Source organism: Mauremys reevesii, linkage group 3, assembly GCF_016161935.1.
Source record: "Mauremys reevesii isolate NIE-2019 linkage group 3, ASM1616193v1, whole genome shotgun sequence".
Taxonomy (NCBI): domain Eukaryota; kingdom Metazoa; phylum Chordata; order Testudines; family Geoemydidae; genus Mauremys; species Mauremys reevesii.
In genome coordinates this window covers 101,262,909-101,284,482 of record NC_052625.1, presented here as the reverse complement: position 1 = coordinate 101,284,482, position 21,574 = coordinate 101,262,909, and the positions used below count along the sequence as shown (strand labels likewise).

Here is a 21,574-nt window from a genome sequence, read left to right as displayed (position 1 = left end):
TGTTTGGCCCCTGCTGTTTATAGTTCTGTCCCCCCTTTGAGAAGCATTTCTAGCTGGGAGCAAGGTGACAAACAGTCTTTGTGGAAGGAAAGTCCATTCTGTTTCTTTGCTAAGATCTAGATTTATATCCCTACCCCCTTTTCTGACAAAGAATTACCACTTAGCAGGAAATGATCCATCAGCCTTGTTTACACCTGGCTGAGTTGTCAGCTTGCCTTTTTGTCTCTGAAGAACTGGTTTGGCCACTCCCCAGACTATCTGGAAAACATACTTTTAGTCAAGATTTCAGCTTATGTTTATAGCTTCACATATAACACTGCTACATGCATTTTACCATGATATTATTGATCAGCAAATTGTACAAAAATAATTACAATAGTGTGTGGGGTGTGAACACGGGTATATTCTGTCACATCACTACATGAACAAAAAATGCCCATGGAAGACAGGGATCAGGCCATGGTCAGTTGTTTCATACACGCAGCCCCCACTCCCACAGACTGGGAAAGTGAAACAGGAAGAAATAGCTCCTGTTGGTTTTGGACCATTCATATAATCCAGATTACATTTCTAAGGCCTGGCCTCATAGTTAAGTTGACGTAAGGCACTAAAGATACTGAAATGTCGCTCCTGACGATATAACTTGCCCACTGCACTGGCTTAATAACTCCATCTTCATGAGAGTCAATGTTGATGTAGTTAGGATGACACAGTGTCAGTGTGAACACTGCATTGCTTACATCGACTGTTGCTACCTTTCAGAAGCCATCCCACAAAGCCCTACACTGAAAGTTAAATCAGTTCAAGCTCTCCTGGTGAGGCCACACATTATGCTCCTTGTGTCAGCAGTGTGGACATTCAAAAGCGATTTTAATTGCTGCAGTGGCTGTACATTAATATAATTTAGGTCGATATAATCTTGTAGTGGAGACATACCCTCTCTTATCTGTCTAGGCATTTATATTGTGTGCTGTGGCATCTCAGTACCAATATTTTTTAACATTTAGGGGGAAAACATAAGAGGAATATCTCCTGTGGACTAGTTGCTAAAGTTACTTTCTGACCAGCAGCCTGTCTGCTACCTATTTTGTATAATGCAAGCAAAATGTTTAAAAGGTATTAACACACTAAATTGCATTGGACCAAAACAATGGGGCTTTTCTAGAAATGGTTCCTTTTCAATGGAGAGTCTATCAAGCACTTCTTCTCAATTAAATATTCCAATCCTAATCTAATTAGAGAACATGGTGTGTTCCACAGGGAATAAGAACCATTTGGTATTGTCTGCTTCATAACTTGTTTTGTTTTTGTCCTGTTCTAAGCAGTATTGATGCAGTGTTCTCTCTTCTAGGCTCTCCAGTGCCGACACTGCCACAAATGGTGGTGTATGCTAGCTATGTACCTCTCCATTTGTCTGAAGAAAAGATCTTTGTTTTGGGGCAAATGGTAAGGCTTTGTTCTTTCAGGAAAAACAAATAACTATTTCACAATTAAGATATTTATTTTGTCACAAGTTCATTTAAAAAAAATTCCCCAGGAAATAACTGTTTGGTTCAATTTATATTTCAATGCTGAATACTTTTCTTTTAATCTTTACATCTCCATTTCTCTGCCACAGCCCTAGCAATCCTTCAGTTTTACTGCATTTTTCACTTCCCACTCTTGAGTCCCTGTGTTAGTCAGTATACTTTTGGCTAATGAGGGCTAAACTAAATCTTGTTAGATTAAAAAATAAAAAAAGGCAAGATGGGATATTAATGAAAAAAGTAAGCCTAATTACTGTAAGAGCTCCTTGAAAAATTTAGTTCAGTTTTTTTAGTACAATTAACTCATAATTTCTAATAAACTAGTATAAAACAGAAAATAGCCAACGTGTGCTCATTTAAGATGTGATTGTTGTTGTGACTGGTGAAAGTAAGTGGGTGGCAGATGTTACATTTCTTGCTTCTGCAGAAAAAGAAAAAAAAAGGGAGTTGTAACCTGTTAATATATTTACAGTTAGTTCACTCATCCAGCCCAAAAGCTATTTGTAATTATGGAGAAGGAAGGATTTCTTGAAACATTAGCTTTAGATGTAAGGAATAAAAACAAATTTTCTCTTCAACTTGATTCCTATTACTAATAATTAGAGCACTTAAAGATTATTAGTCTTCACAGAATTAAGAAATGTCTGGCAGTACTTTTATGAGACTGTTTTGAATTAACTGTGTTTAATATCAGTTGGACCCAGGATTGTGTTCTTTGTTTAAATTGTATCGTGTTACTAGAAGGACCACTGCTATTTAATCCTGTATAATTTATATGTTTAGCACAGTTTCTCTATGCTACTGGTAATTTATAGTAATCAGAAAGCAGTTTGGAAGTTGTGGTTTAGTGATTGCTTTTTATCCTGTCATATGGAGAGCCAAGTTTAATTCCCCGGTTTTGGCCTCAATCCCTAATGAGGCAGAGATTACCACAAAAGAGGTGTGATAGACCAGGTGGAGTAAGACAGGTCTGAGGTGTCATTTAGACATTTGTCTAATATGGTCATTTAGTAGACTCATGGATGAATGGTAGTCTAGGGGGCATAAATATAGAAATATACTATTTCTTCTGGACATCTTTTAGGCAAGCCTTTTTCGGACCATTTTTGGGGACCCAGAAATCCACCATTGGAAAGTAATCATATTTTGGAAGATTAGTTTAATTACTTGGTTGAGAGCCTGGCTCCGTTAAAGTCAATGGGAGTTTTGTCATTCAGTTCAGTGGGACCATGATTTTTGCATTTTTTTCTTTTGGCCTACTTTACTGGTTTACATCTCCTAATGCTTGTGTAGCTGGGTTTTGGCTGGCTACAGAAAGAATGCAGAGTTACTCAAATAAAAGGGGAAAAATCAATAGTTTGATATTACTCTAGTATGTATCTTGGCCAACAGTTATCTGCCAAGATCTACAGTAAAGTAGCTAAACTGGTTTGCTGCAGTGCAGAATCACCTCTAAACACCAGGTGGCTTTGCTTCTTACATATTAAGTACTATCTCTGTTGAAATGTGTGCTTCCCCAGCCACCACTCCTGCATGTTATATGTCCAGGAGGAAACATCACATCAAACTGATGAGATTGCTTATGGATCTTTTCTGCATTCTGGCTTGATTTCTCTTTATTTTCAGTCACGCTGACAATCACAATCACAGTAATTGTTGCAGAACTAGTGGAGTTCTAGGGATGTTAGACAATGAGCGGGAGCAATAGGGTGTGCTTTTTGTTGGAATGCAGTATAAAGATGAATAATTGGTGTAGTTTGTTTAGTGAACAACGGAAGATACATAGCTAAAAAAAGAAAAAGAAAAGAAGATGTTCAAATATTAACACTAAACATTAAGTAGTGAAGGAATATACTTAAATTAGAAGATGACTGTTTAAATGGGAAGAGCACCACTCAATGTCCATATCTAAAATTGCTCTTAGGTCATAGTTATGGGGCCCAGCTGTAGTGTCTTTACATACAACCACATGTACTAAAATAGACAGTGAGATTAAAGGACTAATTCTGATAAAATATTGCTGCAGAATGATTTTACATTATGGATGTTTTCATGAGCCACCTAAATAAGCCAGTTGCTTAGTAAAACTCTGCCACCTTGTAGATGTCAGCATGAAGCTGTGGCCAACACTTCAGAAAAATAATGTAACCCTTCTGCCAGGCCGAGTTGATAGCAGCAAGGGCTGGGTTCAGTACATAGGGGTCCCCTCCCAACAACGTAACGCAAAACCAGCTTGAGCCCCCACCCAGTGACCTGGGAAAATCTTACACACACCCCTGAGCACCTCGAAGAGGCAATACTTCCCCTCTCACAAGCACAGAGTCTCGGTATAGCAGAAAATGTTTAATAACCTGAGGTAAACGACTTCAGCATTAAATTGGGAAAACACCACAACTAGAGTTCATAGACCAAACCATGAGTAAAGACTCACCTCAGCAAATTGGGCCATGTCCTTTCCCTTTGGTTCTTGAGTCCAGCAACCCAAGAATCACCCACAGTCCCAAAAGTCCAACACCCCAAAAGTCTCTGTCCCGGGTCAGTGCAGCCCCAGAATTCAAAAGTTTATCTGCAGGGTTTTATGCTCCCAGCCTGGGTGGAAAGGGGGGGTATTAAGGGGAACCTTACATGGTCTGAGGCCGACTGCCTCGCCTCTCTGTGGGGTTCTGCTTCCGCCTTTACCACGAACTGCTCGGTTCTACCAGCCGCTCCGCTCCTCCAGCCGTCCCTGCAAACTGCTCAGCTCCGCTCCGCTCACTGTTCCGTGGGCCGCTCCAACCATTCCACAAACTGCTCCGCTCTGCCAGCCGCTCCGCTCCACCAGCCTTCCTGTGAGCCGCTCCAGCTGTCCCCGCAAACTGCTCCGCTCCACTCTGCTAGCCGCTTAGCAATATAGTTTCAGGCTCCCCCACTAGTTAACACAGCATTCAGTGATCTCAACTCTTAGTAACTTTAGCTCTTTAGTGATTTCAGCTCTTAGCAATTTCAGCTTGTAGTAGGGGAGCCCCAGTGCTGGTGCACCATTAGCCCAAAGTGAATTCAGCTCAGCAGCCCTAATGGAATCAAAATTAGCTCTGACATTCAACAGTGGAGACAGGAGGAGCTGAAATGGGTGTTTCAGGCTCACAAAAGGGGCCCACATCACCAGGTACAAATACCTTCCCCCAGCCTCTCTCAATTCACTGGGTTTTGGAACCCATGTCCCTTGTCTAACGAGTGCTACTTAGTTGACGGTAAAAGCAGCAAAGAGTCCTGTGGCACCTTATAGACTAACAGACGTATTGGAGCATGAGCTTTCGTGGGTGAATACCCACTTCGTCGGATGCATCCGACGAAGTGGGTATTCACCCACGAAAGCTCATGCTCCAATACGTCTGTTAGTCTATAAGGTGCCACAGGACTCTTTGCTGCTTTTACTGATCCAGTCTAACACGGCTACCCCTCTGATTCTTAGTTGATGGTGAGACCCTCTGTCATAAAACAGTTTCATGGTCCTTTATTCACATAATCAGGGTAACACCACTTTATTCCTCCTGCCTCAATAACAGAGAAACTGGGGATCCCACAGCTGCCAAAGTGACCATTTTGAGCTGCTGTGGGCTCATGCTAGGCAGGGTGGGTGTGCCTTTGCAAACCAGATCAGCCCCTGAAGTTCTTTTCCACACTCACCACAATTCACCACCAGATATCAGGGTAGAGCTCATCCTGACTCTGCTTACAATATTTTTAAAAACATTCTTAAAACAAAATGTTGTCAGCCTTCCTCCTTTTTTCATTCCACTGCTGTGACACAGTATCACTCTGTGTTTATCTCCAGAGCTGAAAAACACATTGTTGTGGCTGAAACAACTTTTGTACGATAAATCCATTATAAGTAAAATTATTTAAACCAAAAACATGCCATTAAATTTTCACTCCTGATCAGTCATCTTTGCTAGACATGTTTTGAACAAGGAGCTGACTGAATATTTCATGTTAAATCTAATATTTTTCAAGATTCTGTAGGCTTACTGTTTAGCTCTTTTAGCATGGGAAAGGCGAACTGCCGTCACTGAGTTTATCCTTCTGGATTTTGCAGGCTGATTCCTCTGAGAAGTTGAGGCAGTATGGACTTTCCCACATATATAGCCATCCTGTGCTGGTGACTAGGACTAGGTCCTGTCCTCTGGTAGCTCCACCAAAGCCACCACCAATTCCTCGATGGAAACTTATCCGCCCGAAAAAAGAAACTGTTGTGACAGATGAAGCTCAAGGTTTGTCTACTCAGACCTTACAAAATATATTTTATTTGCTATGAATCACAGTTAAAGTTCTTAGTGTTTCACTTGTGAACCAATGTAGTGGAAACTCCTGGCATATATTTTCAGTGCAGTTACATCGCAGCTGAATTTTGCTCCTTATTTTTGCACCCTTGTTTAAGGCTTTTCCCCCCATTCTTTCATAAATGAGTGTTTGTAGAGGCAGGATATATCATAACTGGAAAAAATCCCCAAACTTGAATTAAAGATTTGGAGAGAATTAGTGATGGACTTAACCACTTTTTAACTGAGAACACAGAAACTGGAAAGCTTTGAGAAATTATTTATTTATTATTATTATTAGAGCTGTAGGGACACGATGTTGATAGCACAGTGCTTAAACATGTGCTTTACTTTAAGCATATGGATAGTCTCACTGACTTTATTGATTCTATTCACATACTTAAACTGTATATCTACACTGCAGCTGGGCACAAGCCTCCCAATACCAGATAGGCAGACTTGCACTAGCAAGGCTTGAACTAATGTGCTAAAAATTTTGGTGTGAATGTTGATGGCTCTGTCATCAGCTTGGGCTCGTAGGTCCACTGGCACCCTGTGTGTGAGCTTGGATGGCTAGCCTGAATCTCTGCTGGAGCTGCAACATCCATACTGCTATTTTTAGCATGTTATATTGAGCCCCACTTACACGAGTGTGTCTACCCTGGCTGGGAGGCTCAGAGCTGCAGTGTAGGCCTATCCTTGTTGGCTCAGGCTCAGAGTAATCAGCACATGGCAGGATATAACCTCTATGTGCGCACAGTGTTTTATTTAAAGGCACTGTTGACTATCCCCTTCCATTCTTGCACTAACTGCAGGAATGGCAGAACAGGAAACAGGCCTACATTTCTAAAACATGCCGTCTTTTGGGCTTAAATTTCCTCAATAGCAACTTAATAATTGTCTAAGAAGGTTCTCATAGACTTGCTCTCCTTTTAGAGAGTTTTGCAAATCAGAAAATTGCCTAACAGTATTTCACTAAGAATTCAGGAAGTTTCCTTAAATAACTAGTTTGGACATTTAATGGACCATTTTTATTCAGTTATTCCAATTGTGTGCATGCACTCTTAAAAATCTGGTCCTTTATAGTTTTTTCTCAAATACTCTTCATCAGAAATATTAGTAATTTTCCCTTTGAACAATAATGCAGTGGTAAGTCTAATTTACAGACATTTCATGCATGTAGATGGTATGAACTAAGACAGATTTTTTTTTTAGCATCTTAGGCATTATATTTATTTATTTGAAATGAACCAAATCCTTAATTCCTTACTTGGGAAAACATGTATTGACTTCAGCTGCAGTTTTCTTGAGGATGGGGTAATAACTGAACTAGGTGGTCAAGATTTGACCCAGTATGGCTTGGAGGGAGCTATTGGGTTATTCAGCTGCAACTATGTTAAGGGGCTAAAGGGTTCTCATAGATAGCAATGACACTGCAAAACCAAGTTGTAGAAGTGTCCACTTCAGATTTCAAAAGTCCTGCTGCATTAAAATCTTTTGAAAGCTGTACTTTCAAAAATCACTGTATTTTACAAAAGTACAATTAACTGGAACTTTAATGGTTTAGTACATACCGCTATCCTTGTAATGTCAGATTTCACCTTGAATTGTACCCAAAGTAGCCAATCTTAACCCTTTTTTGAGAATTTTTATTTTAAACAATATCACTGGTTTTAGTGCTTTAAAACTCATAATAATCTTTTTTTATTTTTTCAGAACCTATAATAAAGAAACCTGAACAGTATATCGAGATTGCTAGCCCATTTCTGAATTATAGAGTCACTCCTATTGCAATGCCCACAAATACGTAAGTAAATTAAACTTCCTGTACAATAAAAGAATGCACTTATTTGTTCCAATATAGTGTTAACATTTCTATTCAACATTCATCATGTAACCAATATAAAAACAAAGTATTGTGTTTATCTGTAATACGCAAACAAGTTGTTTACTTTCATTGCTCACTCAAGGGTTTTATCTTTTATTTGAGATGTAATTGCATAAGAAATTATCCCTTTTTAAATTAAGAATGTCTAGGAGCAATTGAAATCCAGAATTTTCAATGCACATGTTTCCCATTTACCTTTCCTACATTATTTTGACCTGAATGCCAGACAGTTCTTTTCTCTTCTCTCAACCCCTGCTATACACACCATGGATCGTTTGGTCCAAAAGTGGGAATTTTCTTTCTTCAAATATTTATGGGCTTCATCAAAGGCCACTGAAATCAATAGACTCTTTCTACTGAATTAATCAGGGCTTGGGTCAGGCCTCTTAAGTATTTTCTTATAATAGGTTTTTATTGTTTTTCTTTTCTCCTTTTATTGCTGCATTGAAAGATGAGATTTGCAGTAAAGATGCTCAATGTTCCTCTTATGTCTAAGGAGTTATTAAATGTTAAGATAATCTTCCCCTCAATTATGAGTGATGTGTGATTTTTAGCTGAATATGAAAATTGGCCTCAGGAACTAATTTACTTTAAATCACCTCTAAATGATAGAAGAAATGGATACTGCTCAATCTGCTTCTTTGTTAAATTTCTCCTCTTCCTCCACTTTGCATTCTTCTGAAGCTTCTGGCTGAGGGGTAATTATGAATGTGTTCTTCCTGAAGTACAGTATAGGGTGCAATTGCTGATGGTTATGTTAGTCACATGTAAAAGAAAAGGTGGGAAGCTAGTTTTCATTTTTAACTTTATATTGGATTTGCCAGAAAGGCAATGCATCAAGGATCTTCAATCACAAGGGTGATTATACTTTTAAAAAGAACCCATAACTCAATGATTTGTTGATTAAAAGACTACTTGCCTCAGAGATTTCACTCTGCCCTCAAGACATTTTGCCAATTGTTTGATTCATTGGGCCAAAGAATGGAACCTCTAAGAGGTCCCTTTCACATTCATGGAGCTCATGTAATCAGTTCTACACTCCAGATCTGTGACAGCAATTTTTCTCCTGAAGAAAGGTTTCAGACTTCTCAGAATGATTTTTCTACTTCAGAATATCTTCAGATAGCTTTCAGATTTTCTCTCAGTTCTATTAAGCCTCGTGGCCTTTTGCACATATGTCATTCCTCTAGCCATACTTCAGAGGAAACCATTGCAAGGCTGGCTTAGAGCTATTCATTGGCTTCCTTTAGATAATATGGAGCAACAGGCCATTTGTGTCTCCTGAAGTTATGTTTCCACAAGTGTAGTAGATAATACCAGAACATGCTTGCAAAGGTGCCTCTTTCAACCATTTGCAATGCTGGTAACAAATACTTCAACACTGTTAGGAAGCTGAGCTGTTTTAACTCACAATCAAAGACTTTTGTACACATGAGTATAAAAAAACTTCACATAAATGTCCAGGAACAGAGTGCAGCCTGTCTGGCTAACAATGCTTCTCTCCTAACAGGCCCCTTCCTTTGCACTTTCATGAAGAATTCTACCACCATATATTTTATTACATTGAAAGCACCACATTAAAAGAACATTAACGTTGCAAAGTCAAGCAGTCAAAAGTTAGGAAATACCAGTATTAAAGCTATCTGTGCAATTTTAATTCAGCCCTCTTATGTGTATGCATTTTGATGCAGTCTTAAATTACATGGTCACATACTATTTTTTCCATAGGACCCCTGCCTCGTTTAGGATGGACACTTGCTCTGGGGATAAATCAGGGTTGTGCTGTGAAGGAAACTGTTGTCTGTAGGACATCTGCTTCATTAGTTGTAGAAGCTGGAAGGTGTGTTATGAATGAGACCTTGTCCACACTTGCAGTGATGTGTAGGATACATGTAGCTACACACTGCTGTGAAAGGCAGGCTAAATCCACATGTATGTACACATGGCAATGAAAGGCTCTGGCAGTGGGATGCTATACTGCTAAAATTATCAGTGTAGATGTGGAAGGCACTGTTTGGGTGGATAGAGAGCTGTGTAGGATATATATAGTAGGGTTCAGACATGTAGGGCACTCTACTTGCCAAAGCAGTACCTCACTGTCTACACTGCTATTCATACCGATGCTAACTGGACATGCAGTGTCTGTACTGTACATGCTGCAAGTGTAGACCTATCCTGAGGCAGGGATTGCAGAAAGAAAAAGGATGGTCTCCTGGTTAAGCCAGCTAAATGGAGTTTTGAATTCTGTCCCTATCTCTGTCACAGAATGCCTGTGTGCTGCTGAGCAAGTCATGTAAACCAAAATTTCCACCGATGACCACTATATGTTTCTCATTTTCAGGGTGTTCAACTTGAGGCATTTGTGGTCTAATTTGCAGAAGCACTCACAACTGCAACTGCATTACTGGAAGCTTTGCTCTGAATATATTAAGTGCTATAAAATGTTAGATATTCTGAAAAGTTAGGTGCTAGGCCTTTCAAATTGGACACCCAAAATTAGTGAATACTTTTGACAGTTTTGCTTTTAATCTCTGTCCTCAGTTTCTCATAGTATAAAATAGGGACAATACTACCACTTCACCTCACACTGGTGTTATGAAGATGAATTCATTAATGTTTGTAAAGAACTAAGATACTATGATGAGAGTACCACAGAAGCCCATGAGAAAATAATAATTATGTATTCAGTGCAGGGTTTGGATTGTGGTTAGTAAATAATGCATGGGGGTAATACAGTGAATGATGAGGATAAAAAAAATGACTAGCTGCTCATTCGGTCAGCACTGTGCATCCTGTGGAAAAAATAATATATGATCATGTAATTAAAGACTGTCATAATGCTTACAAACAAGAGGGTTGAATTAAGATTGCACAGGCAACCTTAATACACCTCTACCCCGATATAACGCTGTCCTCGGAAGTGAAAAAATCTTACCATGTTATAGGTGAAACCGCGTTATATCGAACTTGTTTTGATCCGCCGGAGCACACAGTCGTCCACCCCGCCCCCGGAGCACTGCTTTACCGTGTTATATCGGGTCGCGTTATATCGAGGTAGAGGTGTACTGGCATTTCCTGACTTCTAAGTTGCTTAAATGTGCAACCTTAACATTATTTTATGCTTTTTTATGTATGGTTTCATCCACTGTGGGGTGTCCAGTCAGATTATTCTTTTCTCTCATGAGTGTCGGTGGGGATGTGAAGGTTGTGGGTGGTGGTGTCTTTGTGATGAAATAATTCTTTGAGTCGGAATCAGGGAAAGAATTCTTTTAGTTCTCCACATTTTATTATGGTGTCAGGTCCTGTGGTGGGGCAGAAGTGATTGAAAGGCTGGTATTGCACTGGTATTGCACCTACCATAAGATACACCCCTTCATGCTGAAGACAAGGAAGTAACAAAGTCACTCACAGTCCAGTGTTCCCTGAGAAGGCTCACAGTGGCGTAGCCATTAAACACAAAAAGCAAAAAATGGAATCAACTAAATCAACTCCATGACTCACAGAACATTACCCCTAGGAGAGATCATGACACCAGGACCCACCACATGGACACTATACAATGCCCCAGTATCATCAGATAAGCATAAGATTACCCCTAACTGGAGCTGAATTATCTGTACTCCCTAAGGGACTGAACTTCTGCCCCATCACAGAATCTGATAGCATACTAATGTTGAGAACTATAAGAATCATCTGACTGGACTCTCCCTAATGGATGAAACCATATAGACGAGATCATCATGTTTGTTGCTTCAGGAAAGAAATCAACTGTTCAATCCTTAACAAACATTACATCCCCCACAATCTCTCCACTCCCAAGAGGACAGCTATACAATCCAACCACCCAGATAGTGATCACAGCAGCAGACATAGGGGGCACCATTGTAGTCCTCAACTGTGATGACTATGTCAATGAGGCAACCAACAACTCTCTGACACCACCTACTATACAAAATTCAAAGAACACCCCACACCACAGTTCACACAGGAATTTAGGATATTGTCAAATCCTTTCCCAAACAACTCCAAGAGAAACTCTACAAGTTTGCCCTGATGAACCCACCCCAGGGCGAACTTGTAGAGTTTCTCTTGGAGTTGTTTGGGAAAGGATTTGACAATATCCTAAATTCCTGTGTGAACTGTGGTGTGGCGTGTTCTGTCTACTACCAAGATACACAGACTACAGAACCTGGGCAGACCCATCGTATCTGACTATGACACGCTTACTGAAGGCATGTCAGGACTAGTAGAAACCATCCTCAAACCACATAAGGGACAGTTTTCTCCAGGTCACAACTAATTTCCTCCAAAAACACCACAACATTAACAACCTCCCTCAGAAAACCAACCTTGCCACCATGGATGTGACCTCCCTATACCCCTTCTGTTCTACGCTGGAACCTATATGGGGTAGCATCAAACAATTACAACCCATGCTTGATAGGAACCGTATTCTGAAAGCTTTCCTGAACCCTGCCTTTTGACCTTCAAACAACCCCCAAACCTTGCTAAGTTTGTCATTAGAAGCAAACTCCCCATAACCAAGACACATCAACTCAAAGAAGCACTAGACGCTTCCAGAACAACAGATGCAAAACCTGCAAACATATTTTCACTGCTACAATGATCAACACCCCCGCAACAAACCTTTCAAGATCCATGGGTCCTACATATGACTATTGTAACATGATATACCTCAATCAGTGCATCAAATGCCCCAAGAACAACTATGTGGGTGAAACCAGACAATCACTATGCTGCCGAATGAACTCTCACAGAAGAATGATAAAAGATAAAAACACTGTGTCACCCAGGGACAAACACTTCAACAGTCCCTCCATATCTAGCTCCTCAGTCTTCAAAGGAAACCTGCCCTACACCTTCAAAAGACGAACCTGGAAGCTTAAATTCATAACTTTGCTAGACACTAAAAGACATGAACTCAACAGAGACACTGGTTTTATGTCTCATTACAACAGTCTATACCAGGGATCTCAAACTCAAATGACCACGAGGGCCACATGAGGACTAGTGCATTGACCAGAGGGCCACATCACTGACACACACCCCTTGCTGCCTCTGGCCCTGCCCCCCACCCCACCCCTTCCATTAGGCCCCGCCTCTTCCCACCTCTTCCCCGAAGTCCCCACCCCAATGCTGCCCATGGGGGTGCAGAAAGGGTGCAGGGTGTGGCAGGGGGCTCAGGGCAGGGAGTTGAGGTGCTGAAGTCGAGATCTACGTACCGCAGTGTCTTCACTGCAGTAAGTCGACTGCTGACGCTCCCCCGTCAACTCCACCTATGCTTCTTGCTCTGTGGAGTCCCAGAGTCGATGGGAGAGCGCTCAGCGGTCGATTTATCGCGTCTTCACTAGACACGATAAATTGATCCCTGCTGGATCGATCGCTCTGGAGGTAAATGTAGACGTGCTCTGCCTTACCTACTTTGTCTCCCTCATATCCTGGGACCAATACAACAACACTACAAACAACCATTTAAAAAAAGCAGTTATTGCCTTATAATATAATTCTTTAATATTATTGAGATGATGAAATTTCTTACCTTTTATTTGTAAAAAAAGAATTATATAGATGATACATAATGAAAATTGCTTGACTTATTTTTTATTCGGTACCTTAAGCATGGAGAAATGCTTAAAATGGAGAAATATCTATAAATGAAATGTGTTGAAATAGTAAATGGAGTAATAATTATAAATAAAATGCTGTAATATTTGCAGATTAGCAGAATTTTGTAGTATGTTTTCATATTTTAATAAATTACTTTCTGATCTGTTTAGCCTGTTTTGTCAAGGGTGAAATAATTTCTATTAGGTTTCTGTGACAACAATCTAATTCAGTCTCCTGTGATGTAATTAACGGGTAGTTACCAAAATATATAGTGAAAATCAACATTTTTTTAAAGTAATACTGTTTTAAAATGATGTAAGGAATTTAGACTCGTAACTGGGATTGCAGCTGTTTTTAATCTGTAACCTTAATCCTAATCAAAGATATAAATACTAAGACATTATTTAAGAAAAGGTATTTCTGCCAGTATTATTGCTAAAGATTTAAATATTTCATTATCTCTTTTAAGGAAGTACTGGATGAAGCATGTTTACTTTTGTTCTATTGTATTACCATAATACTATAATTACACATTTAAATCAAATTGCTATTTGTGTGATATTGCTTTGATGTAGTCCCCATATAACCAAGCAGTCTGTTCTAACAAGCTCCTGCTCCCACTGAAGTCAAAGGCAAAACTCCAATTTACTTCAATGGGATTAGGACTGGGTTCTACATAGATTTTCATGTTTTGTCTGTCTTGTATCCATGGAGACCAATTTTGAAGAAAAAAGCAAAACTGCTTCCTATAGCCAAAAAGCCCGCTTCCCCTGGCCTCTATTGGTATCAGTCTTCTGGATGTGTTCTCTCCAGTGGCCACAGAAGGTCAACCATTAGTAATGATGTTTTATAACTTTGCTGTACAGGTACATGGCTTCCTCCTAAAAAATTAGATGGAAAAGTTATATTGTGTGTGTATGCACGCGGTGGTAAGCCCGTAATGACACTGCTTAGGTATACTGCTATCCTATTGGGGTGAAAAAATAAACAAAGGACATAAAAATGTAGATTGTTTTGTAAATCAAATCCTTATTTTTCAAATAAGATAGTTATGAAGACACCTTAAAAACAAGTATGTGTATTAATGTGTTTGAGTTTTTCTTTATTATATAGCCATTTTCCATCATCTACTATCAAAAGAGGATATAGTCCTGCATCCACCCTCTCTTCTGTCATTGAAAGTGATGAAAATGTAAATGATATTTATTTGGATGTGAATCAAAATATGAGATCCTTGAGTGCAGAAGATAATTCCCAGGTAATAATGTTACATTTAAAAAAGACCAAAAAACTAACCCAGTTTTATGCTGCAAATGACAGTGGAAGATGGAACATAACATTTTTAATAGATGTAGATTTAAAAAAAAAACCGCTGTTACTGCATTGTTTCTTTTTGCATTAAAATTAACCAGCCTTTTACCTTTTCTATAGTTAGTCTTCCTACCTAGTAGGCATCAATATATCACCATTTCCATTTTAACTTTCTATTTTTTGCAATATGTAGCTCATGCATTAAATCTTCTAATCCTATTTTGGCTGTTTATAAAGAAAAGAAAAACAGCTCTTTAAAAGAGAAAACATGGATACAGTATCTCTCTCTTTCTCTCTTTTTTTTTTCTCCTCAGGAATGTCACTCTGTGGCTATGTCTACATTTATGGTGGTGTGTAGAGTACAGACACTGCATGCCGCCCTTGAACAGGTATAAATAGCAGTGTAGATGGTGATGTACTGATTAGACAAGTAGAATAAAGACACTCCAGAACCTTGGGGTATGTACCCTACATAGCTCTCTACATGCCCAAGAAGTGCCTTCTCCGTTTACACTGCTATTTTTAGCAAGATAGTATTGCACTGCCAGACCCTTTTCCCACTGTAGTGAAAGGCTATGGCAGCAGGGAAAGGCTCTAGCAGCAGGGAGATGCCAGAGCCTTTCTTTGCTGCCTCTCCACTGCCAGAGCCTTTCCCTGACACTTGTAAATACACACTGCCCTGGGGGACACCCTCCTTTTTACAGCAGCGCATAGCTACACCCATAGGCGCCAACTTCCCCTCTGTCCTGTGAGTACTCAACACTCCCCCTGGCCCTGCTCCACCCCACCTTTTCCCACTCCAGCCCTGCCCCCTTTCTGCCCCCATTCCATCCCCTTCCCCCACCCTGCCTCTTCCCCTGAGCGCACCATGTTCCTGCTCCTCCCTCTCCCTCCCAGAAAGTCCTAAGCACCACCAAACAACTGTTAGGTGACAGGAATGGGAGGAGTGGGGATTCAGCACACTCGTGGGGGGTGGAGTAGGCAAGGAGCTGCCGGTAGGTGCAGAGCACCCGCTAATTTTTTCCCACGGAGTCAGCGCTGCCTATGGCTATACCTACCCTATGTGCTGCCACAAGTGTGGACAAGGCCTGTGTCTGACTTTGAAGCCTAAAAAGCTTGAATCAGTGAAAAGGGATGGAAGCAGCTACAAGTGCGGTTAAGACATTTATTTAGAATAGGATCAATATCACTGGGATCAATATCACTGGGATTTTCAGTTTGTTAGTCTCCAACCTTGAAGTTCTCAGCCATTTTTGGCTTTTGTACACACATGACTTTACTGTTTACCCCAATATGGTAGCATAGGTTTTACACTGCTAGTGTGTGTGTTTTATAATATGTTTCCTGTATTTCAGTTACAGTACAGAGGTTACCTAGATACACAGCTACTTGGGAATAAATAACCCTCAAAACTAGACATGTAGGCCAATATTTTTAAGAAGGGTGCTTTAAGTTAGTTTCTGAGTCCATATTTAGGCACCTAAATAAGTCTTGTTTTTCAAAAATGTTGAGCACTTTGCTGCTCTAATGTGCTTCAGATCCTAACTTTAGACACCCATTTTAAAAAAATGCTACTCATAATATCTAAAATGAGTCATGGTGAACAGAGAGCAGGAGACTTTCAAGCAAACAAGTGGCAGATGGAATTTAAATCATATAACAGAGAACATACTAGGGGAGGTAGTAATTAGTCTCTGAGGATCAGATTGTATATTGGTGTATACTGGCACATTTCCATTAACTTAAATAATACTTTGCACTTCTATAGTGCCCATACATCTTGAGTTCTCAAACACTGACACACATTCTGTCAGTTATGCTCGTACAAATCATGAGCAACTGATAGGATTTAGCCTTTGTAGACTTTCAAAAAGTGTAGAAAAGGGTTGGCGTTCATGACAGTCACATATTATCCAGCACAAATAGAACTTTGTTAGGCAGTAGTGCCTCATTCAAAAGTTTGAAAATGGTTAGGTCGCTGGTGTGCTGAGACTGCTGCCTATCATGCTGACTAATATTGTTTCCTTGTACTCTGTCTATATCCAGCTGTTGTCTTTTGTTTTATACTCAGATTATAAGTAGACTTGACAGAATTTGATTTTTGTTTTTATAATCAATAGGGTCATATTGATCGTTTTTAAGCAATTTTTATTTTTATCAACTAACGTTCGCAGCTGTGGGAATTTATGGGTGGTTAGACAATTATTTAATAACAATAGACATTGAGATTTAAAATGTCAAAACTTTGCCCATTAAACCACAAATTACCAACGTCTTATGTCAAAATATACAAACTAAATAGCATTAACTCAATCTTTAATGAGTTCTCAAGCAGCATTTTTCCTTCTTTGTCTATCTGTAAATTTTGATTATTATCAATGGAAATATTTTTCATCAATTTGCCTGGGTGTATGGTGAAATTGAAGTTTATCAACATTTAATGATAAAAATCTAATCCTTCCTAGTCCAATTATAAGCTCCTTGAGGCAGGCACTGTCTTTTTGTTCTGTGTTTGTACAGCACCTAGCACAGTGTAATTAGGGCTCCTAGGCACTGGGGTAATACAAATAAATAATATCCGAGTCCTATTGTATTAGATGCTGTCAAGGCTGATTCTCCACTTGGGCACTTTGAGTGCAGAAGGTGAGGGCCCACAAGGATTCTAAAAATTAATACTGGCCACTCCAGGCTTATATTAAACTCCCTATGGCACAGTTTCTCTCTGACCTTGGAGGGGTAAATGCTGCCACCACCCAAGTGCAAAATAAACCCCTTGGAACCCAGGAAGGCTCACTTGGGAATTCCTTCCTGTGGGGTACCCTCAAGCCCTTTCACCCCCCCTTCCGGGGAAGAGCTGAGAAAGAAAACAAAAGAAATTAGCTGTTGCCTCCAGCTAATTAAACAACATATGCACAAACCTCTTAGGGACACAACAATCCAATCCTGTTCTTTAAAAAAGGTAAATTTTATTAAAAAAAAAAAAAGAAAATACTTCTGGAACTTAGGCTTTTGCTACATTTAAAAAACCCACTTACAAAATTTAAATATCAAGAATAACCTTCTTGAGGTCCATCTTAAAGGTTACAGCAAAACAAAAAGCATTTGGGATTAGCACAGAGGAGTCCGCAAGCCAATAAGAAATAAAAGAAATAACTGTAATTGCATCTTTTTAGACATTCCCTGATTTACTGACACATTTGAGGGTTCCAAATAAGTAGTTCTAAGTATGATCTGATGATCTATGATCATACCTGGCTTAAAGCTTCTCATAGCATAACTGCTCCCTGTTCCTCTCTTTCCCAGAGAACCAGAACACACAGACAAAGGGAAGTTTTTTTCCCAATTTTAAAAAGTTCTAGCCCCCCCATTGGCTCTTTTGGTCAGGTGCCCACTCCTTTCCTTTTTACCTGTGGGCTTGTTAACGCTTTACAGTAAAGTAAGTAGAGAACAACTCCTAACAGTGTTTTTTATAGCTAACTGTCTGGCTGAGTGTCCATAAAAGGGAGCACCACCCCCACCGCCCCTTCATTTATCACAGGTACTACGCAGAAATACTAAGAAATCGTAAACCCAACTCGTAAGAGCTTACCATAGTTCTCCCCTGTATTTGGACTAGGAAATAATGATAAAGAATGAACTTTCTTTTCTCCCATTCTTTGCATGCAGAGTGATTAGAATATGGAAAGGAATGAAAAGGAAAGCCATTACCATGGAATTTAGTCACTCATAGTTGGTGCTGATCTCAAAGGGGAAAAACAACAAACTCCTTAATAGCTCAGTCTCAAAGATATGACAAAGATGAACCAGTTATTTAAAAATCCCCACTGTGTTTCTGGCACAAATTGAAAATATAAACAGGGGCAAAATCCTCCCTTTTAAATATTTATATCTGATGCACTATGCCCACCAGCAGGGTCATAAATTATATTTGAGGATTACAAAGATCTAACTGAGGATGTTATTGACCTACTTCATAAACAGTCAGATAATATCTTTTATTAAGACACACCATGTTCCATAACCAAATGGCAAACTCAGATAAACAGGGTTTGGTGTATTGAAATAAAAACATTTCCCGTTGTGGATATCCTTGATTATGTTTGTTTGTAACATTTTAAAAGCGAGTTTCAAGTATGTAGGACCAGATCTTCAGCCATTGTAAATTGGTGTAGTTTTGTCACAAAGTACCCCAAACTTGTTGGTGGAGGGAGGTTCTTAAAATCAAATACATTGTTTCTTATGTAGGATGTGTGTTTATATAAAATAAGATATTTAATGTTATTAGTATGGCAAGTTTTAGATTTCTTTTTTTATTTACAATGTGCATGAAAATCTCTTAAAAACATGTGAAAACAAGTTGTAATATAATTATAATAAACAATAGGATTCTAAGATGAATCAGTGTGTTGAAACGCTGTATTTCTACAAATATAGACAGATGACTGTGTGCCAGAAGCATAAACATTGCTTGGAATGTTACTTTAATTTTCTCCTGTAGTTCCTGGCTGTAGAAACCACACTGATTGTGAATTTTGGTCTTTCACAAAAGGGCAAGGAAGCAGAGAGAGTCAAGGGCAAGTAAGAACATACATGAGACAGATATTGAGAAAAATGGAATGGTAGGAACAGACGTGGGAGTGGGAGTCAGTCTGAGGGCAATCTGATTCATAGATGAAATATAAGATGTCATGAGCAACTAATTGACCTATACTTGAACCTTACTTTTGCCTCAATTTAAATCTCAGGTGAAAAATTTCATACCTATTAATGGGGAATTCAAATTGGAAATAAGGAAAAAAGAAGTGTGTTTGTGTGCACGCGTGCACTTTTATAGACATATACTGCCTGCCATGAAAGACAAAATAGTGATTATAAATTGGTGAAGAATCCTCCTTATTTCACACACATGTTTTAAATGGCAAAAATCACCTTCAGAAGCATAGAGCTACAGCTGGTCAGTTTTCTTTCATGGGACACCTTTGTCTCTTTGTTTTAAAGAAATATTGAATTTATTTTGAAGAGGCATGCAGTCCTTACTTGAGATAAGCAATTCAAAAACAATGCTGAAAGTCAAGCCTTTATATCCCTGATACACAGATTATTGGCAATCTCTGGTTTTTAATCTTGTAGTCTACAAAGTCTGGATAACTTTTTCTCCAGTTTTAAGCATCAAGAGCTTTGTGTTTAAAACCTTCAGGAGATAAGCTGGGTAAATACTGTTCTACACCATATCAGTTTAAGGCCCTCCAATAAAAGGCACTTATATACCACTTTACATCTAAGGTTCTCAAAGCACTTTTATTCTTTTACAATAAAAATTGTCTAAATTATTTTTGTATAAATTTCAGGCTGACATTTCAAAGTAGTCTCTTGGCCTTCTTTTTGACTGCATACATTTTTTTCATGGGGGAAAAAAAACTATTTCCTGAACAAAAGAGTGTTCAGAATTAGATTTATCATTCATTTTTATGCTTATTCCTCTTAAAGATAAGAAAAAGGCAAAAGATTAGATTATACATTTGTCAGCTGTTCAAAACACAATTCTGTCAAATTCTTTTAAGAAGATGACCCTGAATGACTGTTTCTTTGTAGCTCTGCCAACTAAAATTCACACTTGATTTATCCAGGATGGAGAATATTCCTTTTACACAAGTTTTAACCTGTGACTCTCACCTGATCTTAGGAGGTCCATAACTGATAATAAACAGTAAACTACATGTTAAAATAGTTAGGATGCTTAGAAAATGCAAGAAGGGTAAACAAATGTAAAATATTTGTTTAGGCTTTGCAATAAGCTACATTATGGCCTGGTAAGGTATAGTGATTAACATGAGGCCTAGCAAGGCCTGGCAGGTAGTATGAGTTACAGTAAGTACTTGACTTAGGGTTATAAGGTTTGTAGAGTTTTTACAATATGTAGCTTGTAATGAACAAGTACGCTGCAAAAACATGAAAATGTTTTATGGGGATTTGTAGTATGTGTAACCATGAGGTTAACATCAATAATGTAGTGGAAAATGTATTAATGTAGTATTGACACAAATAGCTTATGTCAGCAATTAAAACTCCAATTATGCGTACTTGGAAATTCACATATGGATAAGGGGCCAACACCTAAGAAAATATAGTCTGTCTGGTACTGGTCAAAACCATGTCTGTTTTTGACACCATACTGAATGGGGGACAAACCTTAGAAAAGCAGGATTGTCCAGCTTAATATTGGATAACTGGCTTGCCTAGGCACCAGGTAGCTGCTGGAGCCTTTTCCCTGTGTTGCCCTCTTGCCCCTGCCAAACCCACTCCCATTGGAAAGGAGAGAATTTTTCTCCTCCAAATTGCAAAGACATTTAACCACTTTTAAAGCATAATTACAGACCTATTGCACTACAATATCCAGAAATCTCAGACTGCTGCCCTTTTTAATCATCTTCCTTCTCAGCTACTTCAGCCTCATACTCTCTGATATTGCTCTCCTCTAGGCCATCCAGAATGCAGCTGCTAAAAGTCATCATCTTTGTCCATTGACTCAACCACATCCTCTTTAAATATTTCTATTTGTTCCCCTTTTCTACCACACCAAAGACTTCTTGACCTTGCCTTTAAGGCCCCGCATAAGGCCACCATTACCTACATATCCAAATTAGTCTCACCATAGCCAGCTTCCTCTGCTCCGAAAATGATGATCCAGCCTTTCTGATCCACTTACTTCCCAACTGTGTGTGCTTTTTTTTGAGGCTGTCCATATACTTGGAATGCCTTCCCAATTATGGTCTGCCAATCTTCTATCCCCTCCTCATTTAGCTCTTTCCTTAAGATCTGCTTCTTACACCCTTACTTAAAGAAGTGAGTGAAAAATAGAATTTTTTAAAGAACTAACTCACCATTACGTGCATATATCTCAACTGTGTAACTGCACAGTCTTT

General features: G+C 39.1%; 1 protein-coding gene across 5 annotated transcripts in view; it reads left to right on the top strand.

Annotated features, from left to right (window-relative positions):
* ADGB (androglobin) overlaps positions 1 to 21,574 on the top strand; it is a 222,810-nt gene that overhangs the window by 87,234 nt on the left and 114,002 nt on the right. For all 5 annotated transcript variants that reach the window (XM_039532468.1, XM_039532471.1, XM_039532470.1 and 2 more), the window contains 4 exons: positions 1,352 to 1,446; positions 5,602 to 5,776; positions 7,541 to 7,631; positions 14,454 to 14,598. In XM_039532468.1, the coding sequence (XP_039388402.1) occupies positions 1,352 to 1,446; positions 5,602 to 5,776; positions 7,541 to 7,631; positions 14,454 to 14,598 (506 nt within the window). The remainder of the gene's footprint in view (positions 1 to 1,351; positions 1,447 to 5,601; positions 5,777 to 7,540; positions 7,632 to 14,453; positions 14,599 to 21,574) is intronic.